This window comes from Saccoglossus kowalevskii, chromosome 21, assembly GCF_978046115.1.
Source record: "Saccoglossus kowalevskii chromosome 21, keSacKowa6.1, whole genome shotgun sequence".
Lineage (NCBI taxonomy): Eukaryota > Metazoa > Hemichordata > Enteropneusta > Harrimaniidae > Saccoglossus > Saccoglossus kowalevskii.
In genome coordinates this window covers 15,636,233-15,658,609 of record NC_140661.1, presented here as the reverse complement: position 1 = coordinate 15,658,609, position 22,377 = coordinate 15,636,233, and the positions used below count along the sequence as shown (strand labels likewise).

The 22,377-nt window shown below is 35.7% G+C and overlaps 1 protein-coding gene across 1 annotated transcript; it reads right to left on the bottom strand.

Annotated features, from left to right (window-relative positions):
* Positions 1–1,788: 1,788 nt before the first annotated feature.
* Positions 1,789–19,136, bottom strand: LOC100371386 (uncharacterized). Its single transcript, XM_002741414.4, has 5 exons — positions 18,884–19,136; positions 5,438–5,927; positions 5,067–5,201; positions 2,859–3,014; positions 1,789–2,396 (listed from the first exon to the last, which is right to left on the bottom strand). Exons 1-5 carry the CDS (start codon positions 19,100–19,102, stop codon positions 2,329–2,331), a joined length of 1,068 nt encoding a protein of 355 aa, XP_002741460.1. The 5' UTR covers positions 19,103–19,136; the 3' UTR covers positions 1,789–2,328.
* Positions 19,137–22,377: the final 3,241 nt, after the last annotated feature.

The following is a 22,377-nucleotide window of genomic DNA, read 5'->3' as shown; positions in this document are numbered from 1 at the left end:
GAAATCTTGACCCTCTGAATCGATATGTCCTGCATTTTGAGGGGCAAATTTTGCTGACACGAAGGGTTTCACCTTTTTTTTTTCGAGGGGGCTACCGCCGCCACTGGTAAATAAGTATCGCAAAAAGAACAAACGAGTGAAAGTCAAGCAGGCAATAGTTGAATAGAGTACCACGCCCTCTCTGTCATAATGATTGAATGTATCTTGCAAAACTCACTGAATAAGCGCATATTCAGCACTATTACTACGTCATTGAGAGTGTTTGCTACGTCATTGAGAGTGTTACTTTACTGCATACTGTTCAACTCTGAACCTGCAGAATATTTTATGTTAAATAATTTAACGACAAATTACGACACTCACTTGTTTGTAATGACAAAAAACGCACAATTCATACGGAAATTCAAACGTAGGAATTGCGTGAACGTCTATAAACTAAAATCCGCTATTGTAAGTCATTGGATCAGTATTGAATTGTTGACCACTGTGCAATGTAGAGTTCATATATACCAAGATAACCAGTAGAATACGATTGTTCAGGTCCAGATGTACTTTTGTTGTGCAATCGTGTATAATATTGTGTCCACTATTCTACCAACTGTTATAATTGTAAAATCAGAAAAGCAAACAATTTCGTATACTAAAACGTATCACAACTAGAGCTTAGAAAATAATCCCGATAATAATTGTGTGGTGACGCAATCGCCATGAGCAGGATAGTTAAACAAATGCTATACGCTGAGAGATTGTGAACAGACTGTCAGTATGCAATTTAGTCTGACGTGCAAGTCAAATCGTGTAATATTATAAAATAGTTACATAAATACTGGTTCCAGACAATTAAATATGACAAACGATGTGGAATTCTCCACAAGGATACGTGCAACATTCGGGCATGTAATGAAATTAGGTATAAATAATGTATTCTGAGGTCATATATACATGTTCTAACGCTTGACTCGGTGTTTCTGCTGAGAATTGACAGGAACAATAACGTCAGGCATCCTGGGGAACCACCCCTGTCGCCACGCAACGCAATTTAGGAGCTGATGTAAACAAACAGTACATTTTACCTGTGTTGTGCACGTCGTATTCGTAAAGGACAAATAAATAATTGGAGTGAATCAAGTGTATCATACCACACAAGGTCCTGAATGTCTGTAAGTTCCGCGAATGGTCGACTATGGGAATAACTGATATAATTACTCCGGGTTATCAGTTATTGCTTCACTAATCTCAGTTTAATTTAGCGACAGCATTAGACGTAAGCAATTAAATGTGTGCTTACGCTTAATTAGTTGCCTGCTAACAGTTCTGAAATTTCAAAACTGTATTTATAACAAGTAGTCCTTGGTGATGGAAACATAATATTAAAAATCGGATTGACACGGCTGTTAAACACGCTTTTGCATATGTATAAAACTCTTTAGAACGGATGGTTCTTGCATAAATGTGTGATTTTGATCGACGTGGGAGTATTTCACGGTCTCTACACGTCAGTGTCGGACTTGCCGTGCAGCTACAAAATGTAATGCCATAGGCGAGCCTCGTTTATAGCCACTCACATCTTTACTTTGATTGACATAACATTGTATCGTGTATTTGGGTATTTTTCTAACACATCATATAGATACACATCTCGTGTATGACATGATGGAATTCGTGGTCCAACTCAAAATTTCATATATATCAATTCATGATACGCCTTAACCTATTGACAATATATGCTTCCGTTTCGAGTATCCGGACTATTAATTGTAATGTGAAAGATGTAAAGAAAACGCCTGCTTATTTTGAAAAGAAGAATTCTTCGCTTTATTTCAGCCCAGTGTGAATGAAAACTATATGTCAACACTAGACTAAATTCAGTCAGTGGATGGCAGTATGGTTTGCCAAAAAAATGAATATAATTTCTAAATAACTACAATTAGAGACGCACGAGTAATTTTGAAATATGTTCAATACGTTATAGATAAGAACGGAACGTGTATGACGCCCCTGAAAAAAACGAATGTGGTAAAATGTCCAGTTCATTGTCTTGGATTCTTGCATTGAAATTATGACTCGACCTACTTTAGTTTTTTTCTTATACTGAATTTCATCTCGATTTCGTATGCAATGTTGTGCAAGCAACTTGAAGAACGGCTACAAATACAGCTAAACTGTTTTGAATGACGGCACGTCTTATAGAGATTTGTGAAGACGGATAGGACAATAAATAAATAAATAAATAGATGTGGTAGGGAACTAAAGTCAAACGCAGGTATAGTTTGCTGTTCACAAATATTTTCGATTCGCTTGACATAACTCGTCCTAATAGAGGTCCAGTCAAACTCTCCAATCACATATCCCCTCTATACAGAGTAAACCGCTGTGATGATCACATGGACATGCACCTGATAAAAGACAAATGTGTATGTTAATTATGTGTTCCGTAATACTATTGACAACCTTAACTACTTTGCCATATCCCCATAACAGCATGGTTATTGTGGATATGGATTCGAATTCCCATGTATGGAATTCAAAATAACACTTGGTGATTGATAAATCATTTTTCAAAACATTTGTAGAATATAAATTGACAAACGTCCGTATTTTCCTGGCAAAGACAATAATCAAATTTTACATAATCAATTCCTAAATGACGACAGCTTGTTTCGATAAGCTTCGAAATTCTTTGTTTGCAGAATTTAAAACAATTGAGTGATTACATGGTGCCTGTAGAAAAGTCGAACTCCGCGATTTGATTTCAATGAGTCTTGGAAGCTTTCTTTCGATTGGTTATCCATTGTTAGTGTTATATATATGTGATATACTTAAGCATTGTGTACATAAAAGATAAATGTATAACATACCGATAAAAACGTTCATGAATGGATGTGGGTGCCCTTGCGGACAGCTCTGAAAAGCTGATAGCCCTGACTGACATCTTGCGATAGTGTCGTCACCTCTTCTACCCATTAGGCAACACTCACCAGGGTTACATTGGTTATTATCCGAACATGGCAATCCTTTAAAGAAAACAAACAAATTAATTTGGAAGCAACAGTGAAAATACGCGAGTCATGTGACTAGGAATTTTACGTATGGACATAGCATGTATATATTTGTGTCGCTCTGTTTCGTTCTAAGACACCGTCAGTATGCCCACCCTCACCATTAGATTGAACTTACTGGGTCATACTAATAAATATCGTATCCAGGTGCATTTTTCCAGCATCCAAGCTCTTTGCAAGTCGGCGTACGTACACTGGCGAGGGTTGAAAAGAAGAGATGACGGTAAATCATGATACGAGATGAAATATATTAATTTAATTATGCAAAATATTCATTACTGAGGGAGATGAAAAGCAGTTTCCATCTCATCGCCATGGTCAACAAAAATGAGTTATTAAACAGACTTAATTGGCAAAGAAACGGCAGAGTACAAACTCTCTAACGACGCCCCCGCGCATAGAAATATCAATACCACTACCACATTGCAGTGCGTACTATGCAACCACGCTATCTCTTCATAAAACACAATTTGCCGTGTTTAATCAAAAGAAGCAGCGCAGTTTCAATCGTTATATTGAACACTAATATAGTTTGTCCTTTTAACAATGTATGCAGAGGCCGTAATGTATGCAATGTCGGCCTAGAAATAAGACAAAAATGATGATGGCATTAAAGGCACGAGACGTGGGGCAGGTAGTGTCTGTGTAATTTCAATCCACATAAAGCCCTCGCGTTTCCCATACGCTTATTGAAACGCTTTTTGAAGTATATGGTTTGGTCATTACGTTAGGTCTGACAAATTTGTTTTAAGCAACTTTCAGTAGTAAGAAATATGATACAGAATATGTTCAATGCAAAATGTTCACTAACGTATTCTTTAAGGCTAGATATAATCATTTAAACTTTCCCACAGCTACATACTTGTTATCAAAACATGGTGACTGATAAACTATCCGTTATCGCTCTATTTATAGAGATGATAAATATCACAATCAATAATCGATCTTACTTTCTATTTCATTATATTTCGACTATGACCATACGGTTGTAGTCGCGGGAGTGATTTGCTAGCGACATTGGATTTGGAGTGTTTGTAACTAAATAAACACTAAACTCAATTATTTGAAACCAATTAGTTGATATCAATTATTTGATACCATGTGCACATCAATACTGATCAACGATATTGTATTCAAGAAGATGATGATGTTTATAACATTTTAGGCATGTGGCAGGGTCTATTGGATTATGAAGTGCACAGTATGAAAAGAGGGAAATGTCATAATAAAAACTAAAATATTTGAATTTCCCAGTCATTTGCAATTGGATCAAAGTGTGCGTATGGACAAACTGTCTCGGTGTGTTTGCAGCATACACTTGCATAATTGAATTGTTCCGGAGGAAATGTTATTTAGGTGAGAAATGGCTCATTTTGTTTTGTTTTTTTCGTTTCAGACGTCATCACTAAACATGCACAGAAGTGCTTTTTGTAATACCAACACTCTATATATCCTGACTGCAGAAGAACTGAAGTAGCGTCATAGTTCAATTAAGCAAGTATACGGCAGATGATTGATGTTAATTTCATGCGGTGAAAATCATGATAGGGGTGATGTGTTTTGTTTTGTTTTTGATAAGGGCAATATAATGGCTGATTTGAAAAATCCTTGAAATATGTAATTTGTTTTTAACATACGTTAGTATAGTCTCAAGCGTCTTGGACATGGATATAGTGCAATTGTGTAGATTTCTGATACAACTATTAAAATTCCCAATGGTATACTGAACCTATCGATGATATGATCCACCACATAAGACCAGCACGTACGTGTGAACACACTAGACTGTTAAAAGTGGCAAGTTCACCACGAAGTTGAATATAAGTGATATCTTCCCGAATGAACAAAGAATTCAATTCGCAGTGAATTTAATGTTCAACATATTTAGTAGTTAGTAACATTTATAAACGTCAAGAAAATGTCACGCTCTCTCTCTCACTATCTTTCTGGTCTCCACGTCTTGTTCATATTAAATTCGCTCACCACGGTCAGTATAGTGTGACTTACCTATAGTTGGAGGTTTTTTACAGATCTGTTGGTATGGATTTACACTCACTACGGCACACTCCAAGCCTGACTCGCAGGGGCAGCTGGAACAGCTACCTCCCTCCGTCACGGACTTACACCGTGGTAGGCACACACCTGAGTAAAGCAGGAGAAGAAATTATACGATAAGAGGAATTATGTGTATTTTCCGTTATCCAACAGTATTGAATCTCGTCATTCAGACATACTATATTTTTTTAGACAAGTGGTTTTTAGTGTAACATCTAACTGCCAACTTGTTGTGACTTGGCAAATAATACGTGCACACACAAAACATATTTAGGGATAATTTTGGCATAATTAGCTATCAAATCAATGAATAATTACTTTACCTGATCCTCCAGCCGAGTATCCGACACATCTGTGGTCGATACAACATCCTCTGTTATCTCCACACTTATCTCCGATAACACAGTCCCTCGTCATCATCTTGAGCACGGCGCCAGCAGCAATTTTGGCCGTATTTGCGTTGACGACATGGTCTGTATAAGAACTGCTGTCGTGGACGTCCCGTTGTGGTACTAACATTGCGTCCGACATTAGGATGTTGCGATCGTCCCTTAGCGTATGAACGCTGTTTTGAATTGGAAGTTGTGGACGGTATACATAGTCACTTCTGTCGTCAAGAACTTCTAAGTTCCCGTCTCCCCATTCGACGACTTCGCGTACTTTCTCACCTGGGGCCAGGTACGTTTCATCGGGGTTAGGCAAAAAAGCATCCTCCAAATCTTGTCGTAAAACTGCACCCTCGAATGCGGTAATCTCATTATTAGGCTCAGGGTCAATTTCCTCTTCGCTTTCAAGAAGAGCTACCTCATTGTTCTGAAACAAGGTTGTCAAACATCAACGTTGGATTAATATCAAGTAAAAATTAAACAAGGGACAGACCAACAGCACTACTTTAGTCATAACAACTAACTAATGGTTTCTCACGTGGAAGTCGCTAACAACACTTCTATGTAATGTAATATTGCGGTAACGCGTGTATAAACACATGTAACGAAACGAGTGAATGATATGTTCACTTCGTCGTTTCAGGATATAATTAAAAAACATAGATAAAACCGCAGATTTATAATAGATAAATGTATTTATCTCGTCAATATACATATTGTGAATTCGCTAATTTAGTGAGTTATATATTTCTGTCAAGTTACATGGATAAATTATTCGAAAACCAGTTAATCCCCATCATGTACGACAAAATGAATTGTGAAATATTAAGAAGCACCATCGGCGAGCAACGACTTCCCTATTATTACGTTTCACTTCGCTCATCGGTGAAAAAAGTAGCTTAGGTTAGCATTGTGCAATAAGTGGCACCCCTCCCCCACTCTACTCACAGCAACATGAGTTGATAAAAGAAATTTAAAGTATATTTTCTTTTTTTTTAATCAAATCCGGCGACTAAAGGTTTCGTTTCATGTATGTCAAAGTGCAAATTAATCAGACTTTGCCCCACGCGTATGAAAATGGTTTCGATCCCATCGGATGTGTAATTGAATAATATTGCCTATATGCTGCGTATGACCTTTTTAATAATTAGTTAACTTTACTGAAGCTAGAGTGAATATTGTCTAATATTTTCACTCGACAACGTCATTGGAGGCAGCAATGTGAATGATTATGTCGTTAAGAGTGAGTATTAAGTCGACGCTTAGTGAAAATTTATCACGCAGCGCATTTGACAACACTCATGCGTACTACCACTGCCAAATACGCTGCAGTGTACAGGTTGCCATCTCATACATTTGCAAAAAAGAACAAAAGATTCAGAGATGACTCTAAACAGAATTATAAGGTGAATTGATGCTTGCTTTCGGGCATGTGCAAAAATGCACAAACCTAATACTTACAAAAGAACTTAACTTTCACAATAGCAGAACCAAAACTATATATGTCACGTTTACAGATGAACTGATTCATGTAACGATAATATTAGTATCAGCATATGCAAAAACATGTCTCGCTCCCAACGAGATCTCGGGACCAGTTGCGAATAAGATAATCATACATCGATTAATTATATTAATTTAGAGCATTGCATGACAACAACAAACAATCCACCTATAATTTTACATTATTGGAGTGTCATTTACGATAGTTAAATCTGTTATACAAGATTTTATGGACTTGTACAATATATCATACTGATGATTTCACAACACGGATAGTAATATATATAGTTTCAGAATCACTTTCCGTACACAAGACGGGTCAAACATTGTTTGTTGTAATAAAAAGGTTGTCTCAAATTCGTTCGGGTTCATCATGTTGTAATTTTATTTTATTTTTTATTTAACACTTTATTTAAAGAGGGTAGGCCAAAATACAATAAAGTAATTTTCATTGGGCCGTCTGTAGAAACATGCTTAATGATGCCGAGTTTCTAATATGGGATGATAAGTTATTCTACAGGGTTACCCATCTATACTGAAATGTCCTCTGGTCAATGGATGTTTTCCATTCATAAATGCATAAATGAGATATGTATATATGATTACATGTTGGTGAATATTATACATATATACATACATGGAATATGATTCAAAAATGACTTATCCAAAGTTTGTTTTGATATTACTCTTTTAACTGGAAATATAATCAGACAAACTACTAGTAAATCACTCGAAGACATGTCCAAGATGGTCGTGTGTGTAACGCCATCTGTTCAATCACCTGATATATGAGAACTTAACTGTCCGACCAATAGTCGCATATTTTGCAAGAGATGTTTTCTTTAAATAAGTATAATTTTGTGTATATATATCCAAGTTTCTAAAGGAAACATCGGGAATTGTTATATATCCTCTCAAATAAAAAAAATCTGTATTTTGCGATACAATGTAGTTGAAATGACTGCGTAACGTGATGTGTGCGTGCGCAGTGTACTTGTCATTTAAATAGCGAATAGGTAAGTACGCCAACTGAAGATAAATAAGGTATTATCTTATACAAAACACATACAAAAAACGCGGAGAAAGAATTTATATTGTATGAATGCGTTCACGTAGCATCGTCGCTATGGCAACCGGCCTAGCGCTCTCACAACGCGTTATCTTAACATTATTAATTACAAATATTGTGTAAAAAATACATATATTGCTGAATGAACCAATCCATCTACTATGCACAGGCATGGCACTAATTATTAGTTATGTCGTGTTTTATTCACTGATGTGGTATATAATCTACAAAACACCAATTTCGCCCTCAAAGATGCGGAATTGAGAAATATTATTCACGAAAAATCTCATCAACTGTCACGGTTTTCCAGAGAGCTATCCACGAACGATGTGATTGTATAGCCAGTATATTATACCATATTATATTGTTTGTGTTACTTTGAAAATAGAACAAAAACGTCCAAAAACAGTAAGTGGATCAAGCTGCAACGAAAAAAAGCCATAACCATTTTTTAAAGACCTTGACATTCGAGTATATTATAATTCCTAATAATTGCAGTCCAAAGTAATCTTCTATTCAACTGGACTGCATAACGTAACATCAGAGTATGAACACGATTAACACACTTGAAGTAAAGTGTATCGATGACCTGTGTGTAATTCATTTCGTCATGGTTTTCCACTCCGGTAAATTTTGCCTAGAGGCATTTAATAGTTATTAGTGTTTAATTATATCAAACACTTCGCTGTTTCAATCGAAATGTATTTTGCAAATCAAACACGTTAAAGGTATGGCCGCCAATTTTAATCACGCCTACACGAGTGAGAGAACCCGAATCATATGAACAAAGCAATGCAACATTCAAATAGTGCTAACTGCTTTTAGCTACAAGTTGCAGTCGAGCATTTAATAATGCCACGTGTGCGTAAATTACTAGAAAAAATACAAAGTGTCTGTGTTTTTGAAAAAAATAATAAAGGGAAAGATATATTCGGTGAGAAAATTGACTGAATCTTTTCAACTTGACTAATATTAATAGCTATGATAAAATTATCAATGGAATTATTTGTTGTTAATGTTTGGAAAATAAATAGTTGAAACGACTCGTTAGTAATGATAAAGAACCGCAATAGATGAAGCGATTAATGTGCTTCTATAACGACTTTTGATAACATAGGCTTTAAAAATAATGTACGTATAGATGCGAGTGTCAATTGGGCATATTTCCTTTAAAAGATGATGTGACGAATTGAATAGATTAAAAAAAGGCCTCCGCCTGTGACAAAGTATTATAGACTTCGCATGTGTTAATAAATTGTTTAAAAGCCTTGTCATGTTTCAATATTCGAAAGGGCAACCCACCCTCCGCCTTCTAAGACACTTTTATCAACTACTTTTAATCAGTTGATGTCCGCGAGTCTGATGTTCATGCCGGCTTGTAAGTCAACAAGTCTTGCTCGTGGGTACTAACTGTTTGGGCTTTTAACGCGCTGGTTGCAAGCATGGAGAGACAAAAGCGAGACTTTATACTTAATTCAACCGCAGACTAGAAGTACTTACAAAGGCCCCACCCACGTATAAACTACTAACAATTGTTGCTGATCTTACATCAAACGGGACAGAGTTATTGAAGTATATTGAATCTGACAATCTCTGCAAATAGCTTGGAAACCAGTCACCCCTGTTTTATTATTCCCATCAAACAAATCCGGATTTGACTAATCACTAATTGGTTTATTGATGTCATGGTAACGCCTGGAAAACTTCTCAATCAACACAATGTATTGGAATGTATATACAACTTAGGGAGTTATATACGTCACGAGGACTCCCTAGTTGATTCATGCACGTAATGAACAAGTACATAGAAATAGATTTTCAGTGGTGAATGTAAAACTATAATCCTCTTACACACATGCTGACATATTTACACCTGGTAAGCCACTACAAGAAGAATTGACAGCCAATTTTCTATTTTATATATAGAGTTGAATGAATATCCTGGATTTGCGACGAAGAAAGCACTCTGCGGCCACAGGGGATTTCACGACACGCCGCGTACCTCACGTAAAGTGTCAGTTATTGTCTAATTACGTGCGTTAATTGCTTAAATATGAATCCAACCAAGCAGATGCGATATGAGCGCACGAAAAATAAATAAGGGATAAAAGTACTTCATGTGATTAACGAAATAATGTGATCTCCCGTGTTACGATGCGTCTTTCAATAACGGTCAGCTTCCATATAGTCAATCCGGCTGCAAACATTACACAAAACTCTATTCACAAACTTCAGTCGAATATGAATAAATACACATTGGAGATAATAATGTGTAATTATTCCTTACTGCGTTGGTCGTTCACACCTGTTTCAAATCACGAAATGCAATATTACTGTTTAACATTATGTCACAATGATTGTCGCATTGGTATTTTAGGAACACGCTGCTGGCCTCAGTTGTATTTCTTTTCAATCACCAGAAAGGATGCAGAGTGAAAATACAGCGTGTGTCGACGCATAATGGGATAGTAACCGGGCTAGTAAAGTGTAAGTGTTACCAACCCCGCAACCCGCTGGTTTTTCTTCACTGCATGGTGCGAGGTGTTAGAAACTCCAACAAGAGAGCAATACCTTTACGCATGGTTGTTATATATAATATGCGAATCATATGACACTGATATTATAATATTCGTTAAATGACCTATTTTATAAATTTGAGTTGGTTTCACAAATCAACTCTGTATCATGCCACGCAAATATCTCGCATGCTCAAGTACGCGTGAAGTACGTACCTACGTGGAGCGTGTTTTTCTTGTTTGTTTTTTTATTATGCAATACTCTCTTCACTACAGGCATGTTTTGCTCACAGTGGCGTGTTTCTCTATTGTATGTGTCAGATGCAGATGTTGTCTTTGCAAAATTCTTTGTCCCCCTGTATAACTTAACCCCCACTATCGACGGAAATAATGGTCCATCCCTATATGTAAACGTGGCACAATTTCATGACGTCACGCAATACCCAAATGTGTTCGGTATAGTGATTTGCTGACGCCAGTGTGTTTGTTGTTGTCATCAACGTCATGTTGGAGTTATAGGCTCAGACACGTCACACACTATACCAATCAATACACTTAGTACAATGTATATTTGAAGAGAATGTCCACGAACTGATCAACCGTGGCATGAACATGTGCGATGAATCATATAAAGACTTATTGAAAAGTTGAGATTCATATTAACAATATATTCTAATGGGGTTATTATCAATTACATAAAACACGCACAAACATATTCCTGAATTGTAATCGATTTTTTTTAAAAATAGTCATACAGATTAAAAGACGAGAAAGGCAAATGACATGTTCAAAAACTAAAATTACGAACTGTAATTCATGTCGATTGTAAATCATTGATCAGCACTGAAATATATATTCACGTGCATTTATTTAAAATGTCGTACACATAGTAATGTTACTACACTCTGTTTTGTATACAGGACAAAAAGTGAGTTCCTCTACAAAGAAAAAACAATACACAAATATTGTTTTTTTTTAATTACGCGGTACTAATTTTTGCTAAATGTTTAAACAAAGTTACAAACTGTTCATATTTGTTATATCTGCGTTGGTACAAGATAATCAGATCGGTTGTCGTCGCGGCATTTTCATAACTATTGTATTTATAACGTAAATAAAATTGCAATTTTCAAGAACGCTCTTTTTTTCCCACTTGTTCTTATCGATTTGTATTGTATAATAGTCCTACCATGTCTGCTACCATGTAGTTGTCTTCGTAAGTAAAACAACATAGCATATAAACGTCGACTCGTGTTTTTTGTCTTGGTAATCATTTCCAGAAACAAATCATGAATAAAAAGACAAACTTAATGTGTTACTTGGTCTATATCATTTTCGTCTTTTGATTTAGTTTCATAAAACAACCTTGAACAGTGCTTATTGATGGTACATTTGACAATTTCGTCATATTCTACGTCATTTGACCATATCTTGCATTATTTAAAGATCTAATTAATCCTATAGTCATGAAGTCCAGATTATAGATCATCCAGGCTTAGTAAATTGCCTTTAAAGCGTCATCTATGTAAGTAAATCGACTTCAATCAGCTTCTTGTTATTTCAGATATGATCTCGTTTGATAAACCGAGAGACTTCATTTCCTTTACTTATTAACCTTCGATGTCTTATTACAATCGCTGGGAGCACCAGGGGAATATTGAAATAAAGATGAGCGTTCTGTATCCGTGCGTCTGTTAGTAGTGTCGTCATCACCGTATTACAACGTGGTTTTAAGGCCATTCGGGTTAATTATGTGGTTGTTAGGATGCCGCAAGTAATTGTATAAGGTATGGTCGTATATTGTTAATTTTTTTTTACAAACGTGTCAGACAAAATACATTTAGATGTTTTATGATTTATGACATGTATGATGCACTCGACTTTTTTTTATTTTATTTTATTTTATTTTATTTTATTTTATTTTATTTTATTTTATTTTATTTTATTGTAGTTGAATTAAACTAATAACTATACTACATATAGATGGCACAAATTGTATATTTGAGTTTAACTGGAACTCGGTTGTTATACTTGTAAATGAAAGTTTACAGAATCATTCAGTAAACGTTGGGACAAAATTTAAATGGATATGTATACACGATGAAACACTTAATCCAAAGTCAGATAAGAGCGTAAAAATTACAAACCCAAACGAAACCCGAATTCACAAGTACACAAATCAAATACTGACAAATAATCGACTAGTTATATCCCAACCATAAAAACGACTGACAAATGACTTAGAAGACAAACCAAATATCATTATTAATGTTTATTTTTTTTTATTTGCACATATCAATAACTAAACAATTACTTTATGATTTACTGAATATAAAATTGGTTACTTATGCAAATATCTTGGACTTATTTGGTTTAAAGAGATGAGTTAGCTGTTAATGTAACTACTTGTTTCTTTTCATTGCACATTTCATAATATTGTCACTTATCTAGTTGCTTGTTGAACAAATACTTTCTAATTTCCCACTTCAATAGGTCAGAAAATGTATCTTGAGCATCTCTGATGTTATGCAATTACTAGATAATTTAGATAGTAATATCCTTTTTCATTGTATGATGCGTTCGCCGATGGTGTGTCATTTTTTATGATCATTTGGATAAATTAAATCTTATATTACACTGAAAAATTTGTGATTTGAAATTGCAGATCATGGAAATTCGGATGAAAAAAAAAACACTTGTTCGGAAACTATGTTGAGTATGCAGCTACTTAGCACGTAGCTGTCCCATAAGGAAAGGCCCCCGCGAATCGTAACATTCACTGTCAATCTAATTCCAAATTAATGACTTTTCGAGTCTTATCTTGTAATATTAACCATATTTGGAACTTTACAAGTAGGACATTCGGAAATCGAACTTAGGCTGAGCACGCACGCTATCTAGAAAATTTCCAACTAGTGTTGTTATCGTAAGATCCGTTAAATGAACGCTATATGCCCCCGTCACGCTTTCTATGATGAACGAAGTCAGTGGCAAAATGCTTAAAACGTTTCCCGTTTGACAAATCAGCCCACTTTCATTCAAATCACACCTTTTGAAAATTGATTTTTGTCATCTCGTTCCCATATGATCCCTAATTTAGGGTGCGCCATGCGTGCCACGAATTAGAAATGCGATAATCGAAACACTACGACGTAGTTGTAACCTTGTTTAAACCGTGAAAAATTAGGCTTAATTGTTTCACTAGTTTACGATTCAGAAACCTCGTTCAAGGCCTTTTTTTATCTTATTTAACAAGGTTGCAAGATGAACGAGACTGCTATAGGAAATATGATAGTCGAACATACATAATATCTCTATATATATATATATGTATATATATATCTATATCTATATCTATATATATATATATATATATATCATGAATATTTTTCATTTTTTGGGCGGGTGTTTGTTTTTCGGGATAAAAGTTACCGTTAATAGAATTTTCCCCTTCAGAATATCGGCATGTTCATGATATGGCGACAACCAATCGTTAGTGGTAGACACGTATAGACGTGATTCTCACGAGACGCTTGGATGCGTCCACAGCTATTTTTCATTCAGTAATACTCCGTGATTACACTGCCAAGACATTGACACACACATGGGACCTTACGAAGCAAAGCGCATTTCAATAATAAGGCCACGTCGTTCCTAAGTGGGATTTCTGTTGATGTAGACTGCGAAGATTCAATTAATGTTATTCGCACTAATTTAATTTGAACAAATCTCGTATTTTATTATTATTATTTATTTATTTATTCATTTATTTATTAAATCATTCAATTTTATGAAGTTCAAATTTATTTCATATTACTTTGATGAATTGCAAATAATGAATTATTTACCCGGATGTTCTTGATAGGGCTATTAATTACAAGTATACATAGCTATTTTTAGATCATTGCTTGACAGCGTTTATAGCATTATAATATAATAAAATATTTATTTCATTCGAAAAGGGAACAGATCAAGGTGCAAATGCCCTAGTAGTGCGAATAGCCAGCGGCATGACACCGTAGATTCCAACAATAGAAGAACAACTATTCTCATGGTTAAGTAGGGGTTGAACGACAACACGTCGACACTATGCCAATAGCATGATTTGTCTTGATAAAAGTTTCGACTGCACAGCTGGGTTACGAGACTTCTGGATTATCGAGCGATGTGCTCACTTCAATGCTGATATAGGTATATGGGTTAAGCGTTGAGTTCACGCCAGTGCGCATGTGACGTCTGTTCCTGCTTCATGTTGAGAAATAACCGGAAGTCAGTCACTATGTATTTCCGGACTGCATTCAAGAAGGTGTTGTAATGATATAGAGACAGTCACAGACGTACATTCTCCCAGGATCACGGATATACGATAAGTAAATCATGGTAGAAATACAAACGACAACAAAATCAGTAATTTTGACTACGAATGTAATACTATAGTTGAATAAAATAGTCAAAAACAATTAGTGAAACAGTCACAGACATTTATATTTAATATATACACTGGTACATATAATGGGTTGTGTCGTAACAACTTGGAACCAAATATATTTTCGTAGAATAGTAACACGACATTAGTGTTTTACGACCATGTCACAAAAGCATGGGGCAAATAGAAAAAAATATGAAAAATGGCTGCAAATTGCTCACAGTCAATTGCCACAAAAAACATCAGTCTTTTCAGTGTTTTGTTTAATTAAATCGGCCATGACAGGGCAAATAAAATCTTAAAACATATTACATGCATACCGCAGGGCGTGTGTATTGTTCAAAAACGTAATTGTCACCAGTTGGCCGCTAAGTTTGAGCATGGTCCAATACATCGTTTGCACGGTGATGTCTTGTTAGTTTGACGCGGATGGACGAATAAAAGGGCGATGGCCGCCCGGACGGCCACTAGAGCGCTCATTAATCTCAAATACCCACGCAGGTTTCGCACGTACTGAGTGATAACGGTCAAACAATGCAAGGGGGGTGAATTAAGCGAACGTGCACGAAGTCACGTGACTAAGAGAGCAGCCACGTCATTCAAGTAATTTAGATATATATGTCAACACTCATAGTAGTTAAAGGGGTATGACGTAAGCAACACAGACCTATCGAACTCTGGGTACAGAGATAAAATACTTATATCTTGCTAATATAATACTAATTTGACTTGCAAATCAAGATATTAACATCTTCACTGTGAATTGACGAAATGAGGTATGACCGCTACACGTATTAACGGACAAAACAAACCATCAATAGTAACAGTGACAATATCATAGCCAGGGATTTGACAAAGATTACCCGACATATATTTAAGTTAATAAAGCGTTATAAATCTAGCGAACTTCCGAAACGCCCTGAGCACAGTTTCCGTGCCTATGCTTACTTCAAGAACTACACTCAGTCTGCAAAAAATAATACGAATCTGACAAATGTGTAATTTTTACCTCCAATCCACTCATGACATAATGATAAATTTGTCAATCTACTGTATAACCCTTGTGGGCAAACATATTTTTCACCTTCAATCAAAGTATTAATTTCCCTGAAGCAAAAGTTGTACGCAATTATTTTTGCGATACCATTAACCCGATATATAACACTCCATTCAAAATGAAAGTCTACACTGTTTTTCTATTTTGCTTCCAAACAGAATAATCGATCATATACATGTATAACTCTCGAAATATTATATTCAAAACTAGTGTCTCATTCGTACTTTAAATTACGTCACCGATGTTCGATTACGTCATCATTCCCGAGTCCGTAGATACTTAACTTAGCATTAGCAACGCCCATTGTTTGACGAGTGTTTGTTGTGTTAAATTTCATACACTTACTTGCCAAGCAAAACCGCGGATTTGATAATGTTACATTGAAAAGCACTGATGGTTTCCCTCAATATCTGCCGCAGAAATTGCGGAAAGGGGCATTAGATTTACGACCACAAACTAATTCACCCAGATACTCCATTAAACAGTGATTTATAATAAAACTATTTTATTGATTAGGTCAAGTCACCTCTACTTTACCAACACTTGGCTTTTCCGATATTATAATACACTCCCTTTCGTTCCATTGCTCCTTTTAATCTAATTTAGCAATACAATTATTATATTATGATATAGTCTTTGTTTACACAGAACGTACAATCGTTTTGAATTATAAATTACTGCAACAAAGAAAATAGAGTCATTGTGACTGTGGGCAATTTGTAAAATCTTAATGGGGCTTGTTTTTTTTTATTAAAGGAAATTAAAACGACATACAGGAAGTATGCGAATGGCTCACGTTATAGTGATCGTGGATATTAAAATTGTGTATCAGTTATATATTTAGCTTGACTTGCGATGAAAGGCTGGTTTACGTGACACAGACTAGGACTGACTGAGTAGACGAAGAACTGGCAATATTCCTAACATACATAATTACTTCTTCGCGGACATTTGTTCATCAGAAACTGCAATGTTCTGTTATTAGTAATATGTAATATGTTACGAAACTAAATAAGTCATTGTCAGTTTCAGTTGAAAAAATGTTGACCACAGGTACAGTTATAAAAATTCATAAACATATGTTAAATATTATGAAGGAGAAACGTTAGGCTAAACAGAAAATAGATTTACTTTAGTGTGAGGTTATTCAAAGAGATTAGATTTTTACAAACACTTAAAGGGTAAATACCAAAGAAACTTTCTTACACTAAGAAGAGGTCTAGAAGTCAGTAATTATGTCCGTGGGTCGTGCATAGTGCTGAACTTTTCCCCGGTTAAATACAACATAAAATTATGCTGTGATTCGAAATGGTCAAAGCACAACAAGTGGCATCTTCTTTGGCACTTCGTAACTCGTAACTCGACCGTGACCAACAAATTACCAAATAACATTAATCGAAAAGGATGGAACAAGAGTCAGACTAGTCAATGTCTGTTATGTGAGAATCATTGAAGATAATTGCACATGTATTTCAAATATAAACGAGGAGCGCGATTTTGGAATGTGGTCAAACAGCTACTAAAAAAACTATAAGATTAGAATATTGTAAATGCCATTTGTTGATTAAAAAAACATGCGTGTCGTCAAATCGCATCACGCACTATACAAATTAAAACATGCATATAATTAGTCCACATTAACCACTCCACCGTTTACGTTGTTCGATTGCGGAAAAATGCATGCGATATGCACATGACACTTCGACAATTAAGTTTGACGTCGGTAGACAGTCTGTGGCTCGTTTTGATACACAACTCTGGCAACAATCAAACTGAGAGAAAATAAAGTAGAATTAAATATAATTATTATTATAGCTGTGTACGTAATTGTAAATTTTCCATCCACATTCAGGTAACAAGTCAGTGTAAGAGTTTGATGGCTTGATGATTAAATAAATGTTTGAATTTGACAAGTGGAACATATTACCTTGTTTGAAATCATTGTCAAAATATCGATAAAACATTTGTACAAGGCTATCTTGTGTACATTGTAGAAGTGTTTCCTTCTCCCCCATAGGGTCCGAGGAAATCTTCGCGAAGAGTAGTGATACAATTTTCGCCCGATTAATACAGCATTCCTACTCTATGTATGATCATGATATTTATCGGAATATTCAATGATCCAGTCTAGATTATATTAGGATTATGCATGGTCGCGACAATAGCTAATGGTGGTCAGATATATCACCTTTTCTTCAAGGAAGTTAGGCCTCGCGGGAAAAGAACAAAAAAGTCGTAAAAACACATTAAAACAAATATTAAAGGCTACGTCGATTGTCTTCTCTGTTTTCTGCATGTTTGAAATTATTCATTGTTCTGTGTGCTTAATTATTTTTTGGTGGGAAAAATATTATCTGGCAGCATTGTTGTTGTCAGTGATAAATTCAGACAGAATGACTCAGTATTAGTCTTAAACGAATATTTGGTACCTAAAAATAAATCGATGTAGTTCTAGTTGTACAGTCAACATTTTCTAAATCACTAATTCGAACGACTAGATGAATGGGGAAACACGTTAGCGTTCTGCTATTACATAAGAATTCTAAACGATTCGGAGATTGTCCAGTAATATCGATATTGGTTATGTTTCATTTTAAATTTTTTTGCGCAGATGATAATTGTTACATTTTTTGCGTGAACTAAAGTTGTTTTTAATGCTGTCTGGTGATGTCATTAATCACGTGTTCTTGGATCTGCGATAACATTTTAGAGACAATCCATCGCCCCCTTGGCAATACATGCAGCTTTTGAAATATTAATCACAAAATTGCATTTGTTTTTAAAATCTTACGAGATGTTATCATGAACTTACCAGTGAATTTGACCGTGCAGCGTCTTCGTTCACTTCACTGTGGACACCGTGGTAGTACGTCGGAACGTTCTTGAAGTCTGAATAGTCGAAGGGAGTTGTTACGTGCGACGACGATCGGTGGAACGGTCGCGGTACTCGATTGTGTTGGCTCGCCGATCCAGCACTAGCGTTAAATGCGATCGCGGAGAAAGCGAGAAGGAAGTATGTTGCGTTCTGCATGGTGCCAGGAGACCAAGTGTACGCGTAAATTGCCGTATGCCATATATCCACAACCGAAGACGTACATAAAGAACACGTGGGCGGACTGTACATCCTCGTCCCATGACGTTCTTTTTAAGCAGCCGTTGATAGGTGCAATCCCCTGAGATGCTGGCTGTCACAACGAATAAGAATTCGACCTTTGAATTGGAGGAAATGATATCATGAACGGCTTTTGAAGGCTCGTTCGCGAGTATAATCTAAATCCTTGCAACATCGAAGGCAAGGAAGTCGTAGGTGGTAAGGGCCCTCGCACAATGTCGGATGACATTTGAATGCGGTCTTAGTTACTAAGGTTCAGATTCCATGTCGAATTTGCATCAAAAAAGAGCTGTTTTCTATCTAGAATAGTGTCCACGACTCCGTATACAGAATCCTTCTCTGGAATTACAATGTTAAATGGAGTACGGACATAAATGCCTGAGGATTTAAATAATCGATTCAACATACACTAACATTTTACTGATCAAAAACGCAGGGCTGTGAATGCACATTCATCTTGTTTAATTCAAATGTCAATGGATAACAAGTTCACCTGCATAATAATAGTGTGCCCTTCACGTCAATACTCACGGGTAGAAGGCTCATTGTTAAAAATCTATACACAAGTTTGCATATTGTAATATACGCAACGCAAATAGGATACTTCTCATTTATCCAATACCGGAGATTTTCGAGCGCGTCAATTTGATATTACCATTCAGGACTCGTATATTTGTATTATACAACCATGTCACTGTATTACACATAATGTGTAGAAAATAGAAGGTGGTAATCGTAGACTTTGGTAATTATTCAATACAACCAAGTGTTTCGGGCGATGGATGGTTTTCATTGGAATATCTGAATCACGAATCAGGATCTCTACTATTTCAACACACGAATCTGAGATGGTTATTTATACATATTGCTATTCCTATTTGTTCTTAGAACTATGATTGGGTATGTTATAATCAGTACAGGCAATTTTAAAAAATTATAATATAGTTATTCCACGCCACACCACACACATTAGAATGCATAGTTGTTCTGATCCACGTACGTATATTTTGAGAGTATCCCAATCATTTTTTTTTTCATGCTGGCAAATGTTAAATTATCTCACTAATTCAACAAATCACTAAGTAACGAAGTAACGTAAAATAAAGGTGTATATAGTCTTTTGTCACGTGTGTTAGTTGAATCCAACGCATATAGGCAGCGTACAGGCAAAGATACTTTAAATTCCATGATTATTTTTTTTTCGTCTGAATTTAAATACTGAAATATATCAGATATAAGGGAATACGAATGTCCATTTACAACTGTGTAGTATTTATGTTTTGAATAACTGAGTAATTACAATGGAAAAATTATGAACAGACACGAAAGACTTACATTGACATACAGATCGGTATGCCGATACAATTTTTGTGATTTGCAAAATTGAGAAAACATCAACTTTTGAGATATCAAATTATTTGATCGAACGACTTACTGGAGTCTACAATCGGTATGTTTACATAGCAAGGCGCAAGATGGATACTGACGTCGGACGTCACAAGACGTCGGAAATTTAAATCCTGCACTATCACTCGCACACCCAAGCAGACGTAGTTTGCAGTTTTAGTTGAATGCGAAATGGCAATGACGTCACTGTATCGTTTCATTGAAGTACTCACTCAGTATGACCGCGGGAAATAGAGGATCACGCATCACATATTCTTGAGCGTCAGTAGCGTCGGGCGATAAGATGAACCAAAACAGCCAATGGGAATAACGTCTGCTTTGTTTTTTTAATGATGCAAATGGCCCAGATAAATTACACACGGCATGTCGGGAGTCACGATCAAGTGCAATTTGTAATTACCCTGTTGTTCAAGTTACCGATCATGTAGCGCTGTTCTAAAGAGACATCCGCCCATTATTGTCGACGACATTCGAACTGTTCTTCTGTTAACGTAAATTATATTGCAATTATGACCACTTTACAAAGCCGAATGACAGCGCAATTGCCAAAGCTGGGAGTACGGTGTATATTTGAAACACCGAAGTATTAAGGGCATTGAAATTATCATGTGTATTATTACCAACGAAATTTACGCTTTAGTGTTGACGCGGGGCCCAGGCGAACTAATTGTGGTTTTGGTTGATATATTCTAAATCTCTGTTGTACGAACAGTGCTTGTCAAAGCTCTGATACATCTGCGATTGTTACTCAAAAATATAACAATTCTAACTGGGCCTGCATTGCTTGCGTTGCCGTTTTTACTGCAAATGCAACATTTATAGTTTATAATACATTGTATTTTGAGTATTCAAAAACAATATTGAAACATTATATTATTTCCCTTTTAAGTAGTCAATACATGTAAATGAGCTCATAGAGGAAAATAAAATGAGTCAATAATAACCTATACCTCAATTATAAATTCTTTGCTACCAATCAACCATTATAAAAACCTTCTATATATTGAAACTGCCATTATCGTAACGTTACGTATTACATAATCTTACTTCCATCCTCTAAGCGATCACCGGGTTGAGTCAAATTGGATTAAAGTGAAAATGCGCCTCAGTCGTCGCGACAATACATTGTTTACACGGTATTTGAACACGTGACAATTGGCGCGTCATGGTGTCGGTGTACCGTATTCACGCTTGTCATTTGGAAATCATAGTGATTCCGTTGCATTTGCATACAAATCATGTATATTATAACCACTATTACCAGAAGTACGTTTTGTTGAAATCTCAAAACAAGTGTACTTCGATATATTAATCGTTTACTTAGCTCTAAATCGTCGTAGTGTAAAATCACTGTGATATAAAAAAAAATTTCTCATTTCTCATTGTGAGTACATAATCATCATTCCAAGTCTTGGTGTATTGTCAATGTTAGGTAAGTATTCAATTATAAAACAGATGGGCCTAAAATAACTACCTGCTTCAGAAATTGTTGATTGATTGATTTGAATAATGGGCGATCATGTATCATATAACACATATACGTTTGAATCATTATATTGTTCGTATTATTTATAATGATGCATATAGTGCAGTTACATGCACAGCATCACAAACTTTTAATTCGGTGCGCACGCCTTAGGAAAATTAAATAAAACATAACAATTGGAAAATTAAGAACAGATAAATGATCATCACCTTTATTATAGGTTGCGCCCTCTAGTGACAAAGCGACGTAAATGAATGGCACGAAACGTTCAAATTGTCGATATCGTTTTGATTTGTAATCG

What these genes read in the sequence shown, in the direction of transcription:
- LOC100371386 (XM_002741414.4), bottom strand. Translation starts at nt 19,102, where the DNA reads ATGCAGAACGCAACATACTTCCTTCTCGCTTTCTCCGCGATCGCATTT. An exon ending in ATACTCGGCTGGAGGATCAG is followed by an intron (nt 5,202 to 5,437) that starts GTAAAGTAATTA and finishes TGCTTTACTCAG; the next exon opens with GTGTGTGCCTACCACGGTGT. An exon ending in TAAAAAACCTCCAACTATAG is followed by an intron (nt 3,015 to 5,066) that starts GTAAGTCACACT and finishes TTTTCTTTAAAG; the next exon opens with GATTGCCATGTTCGGATAAT.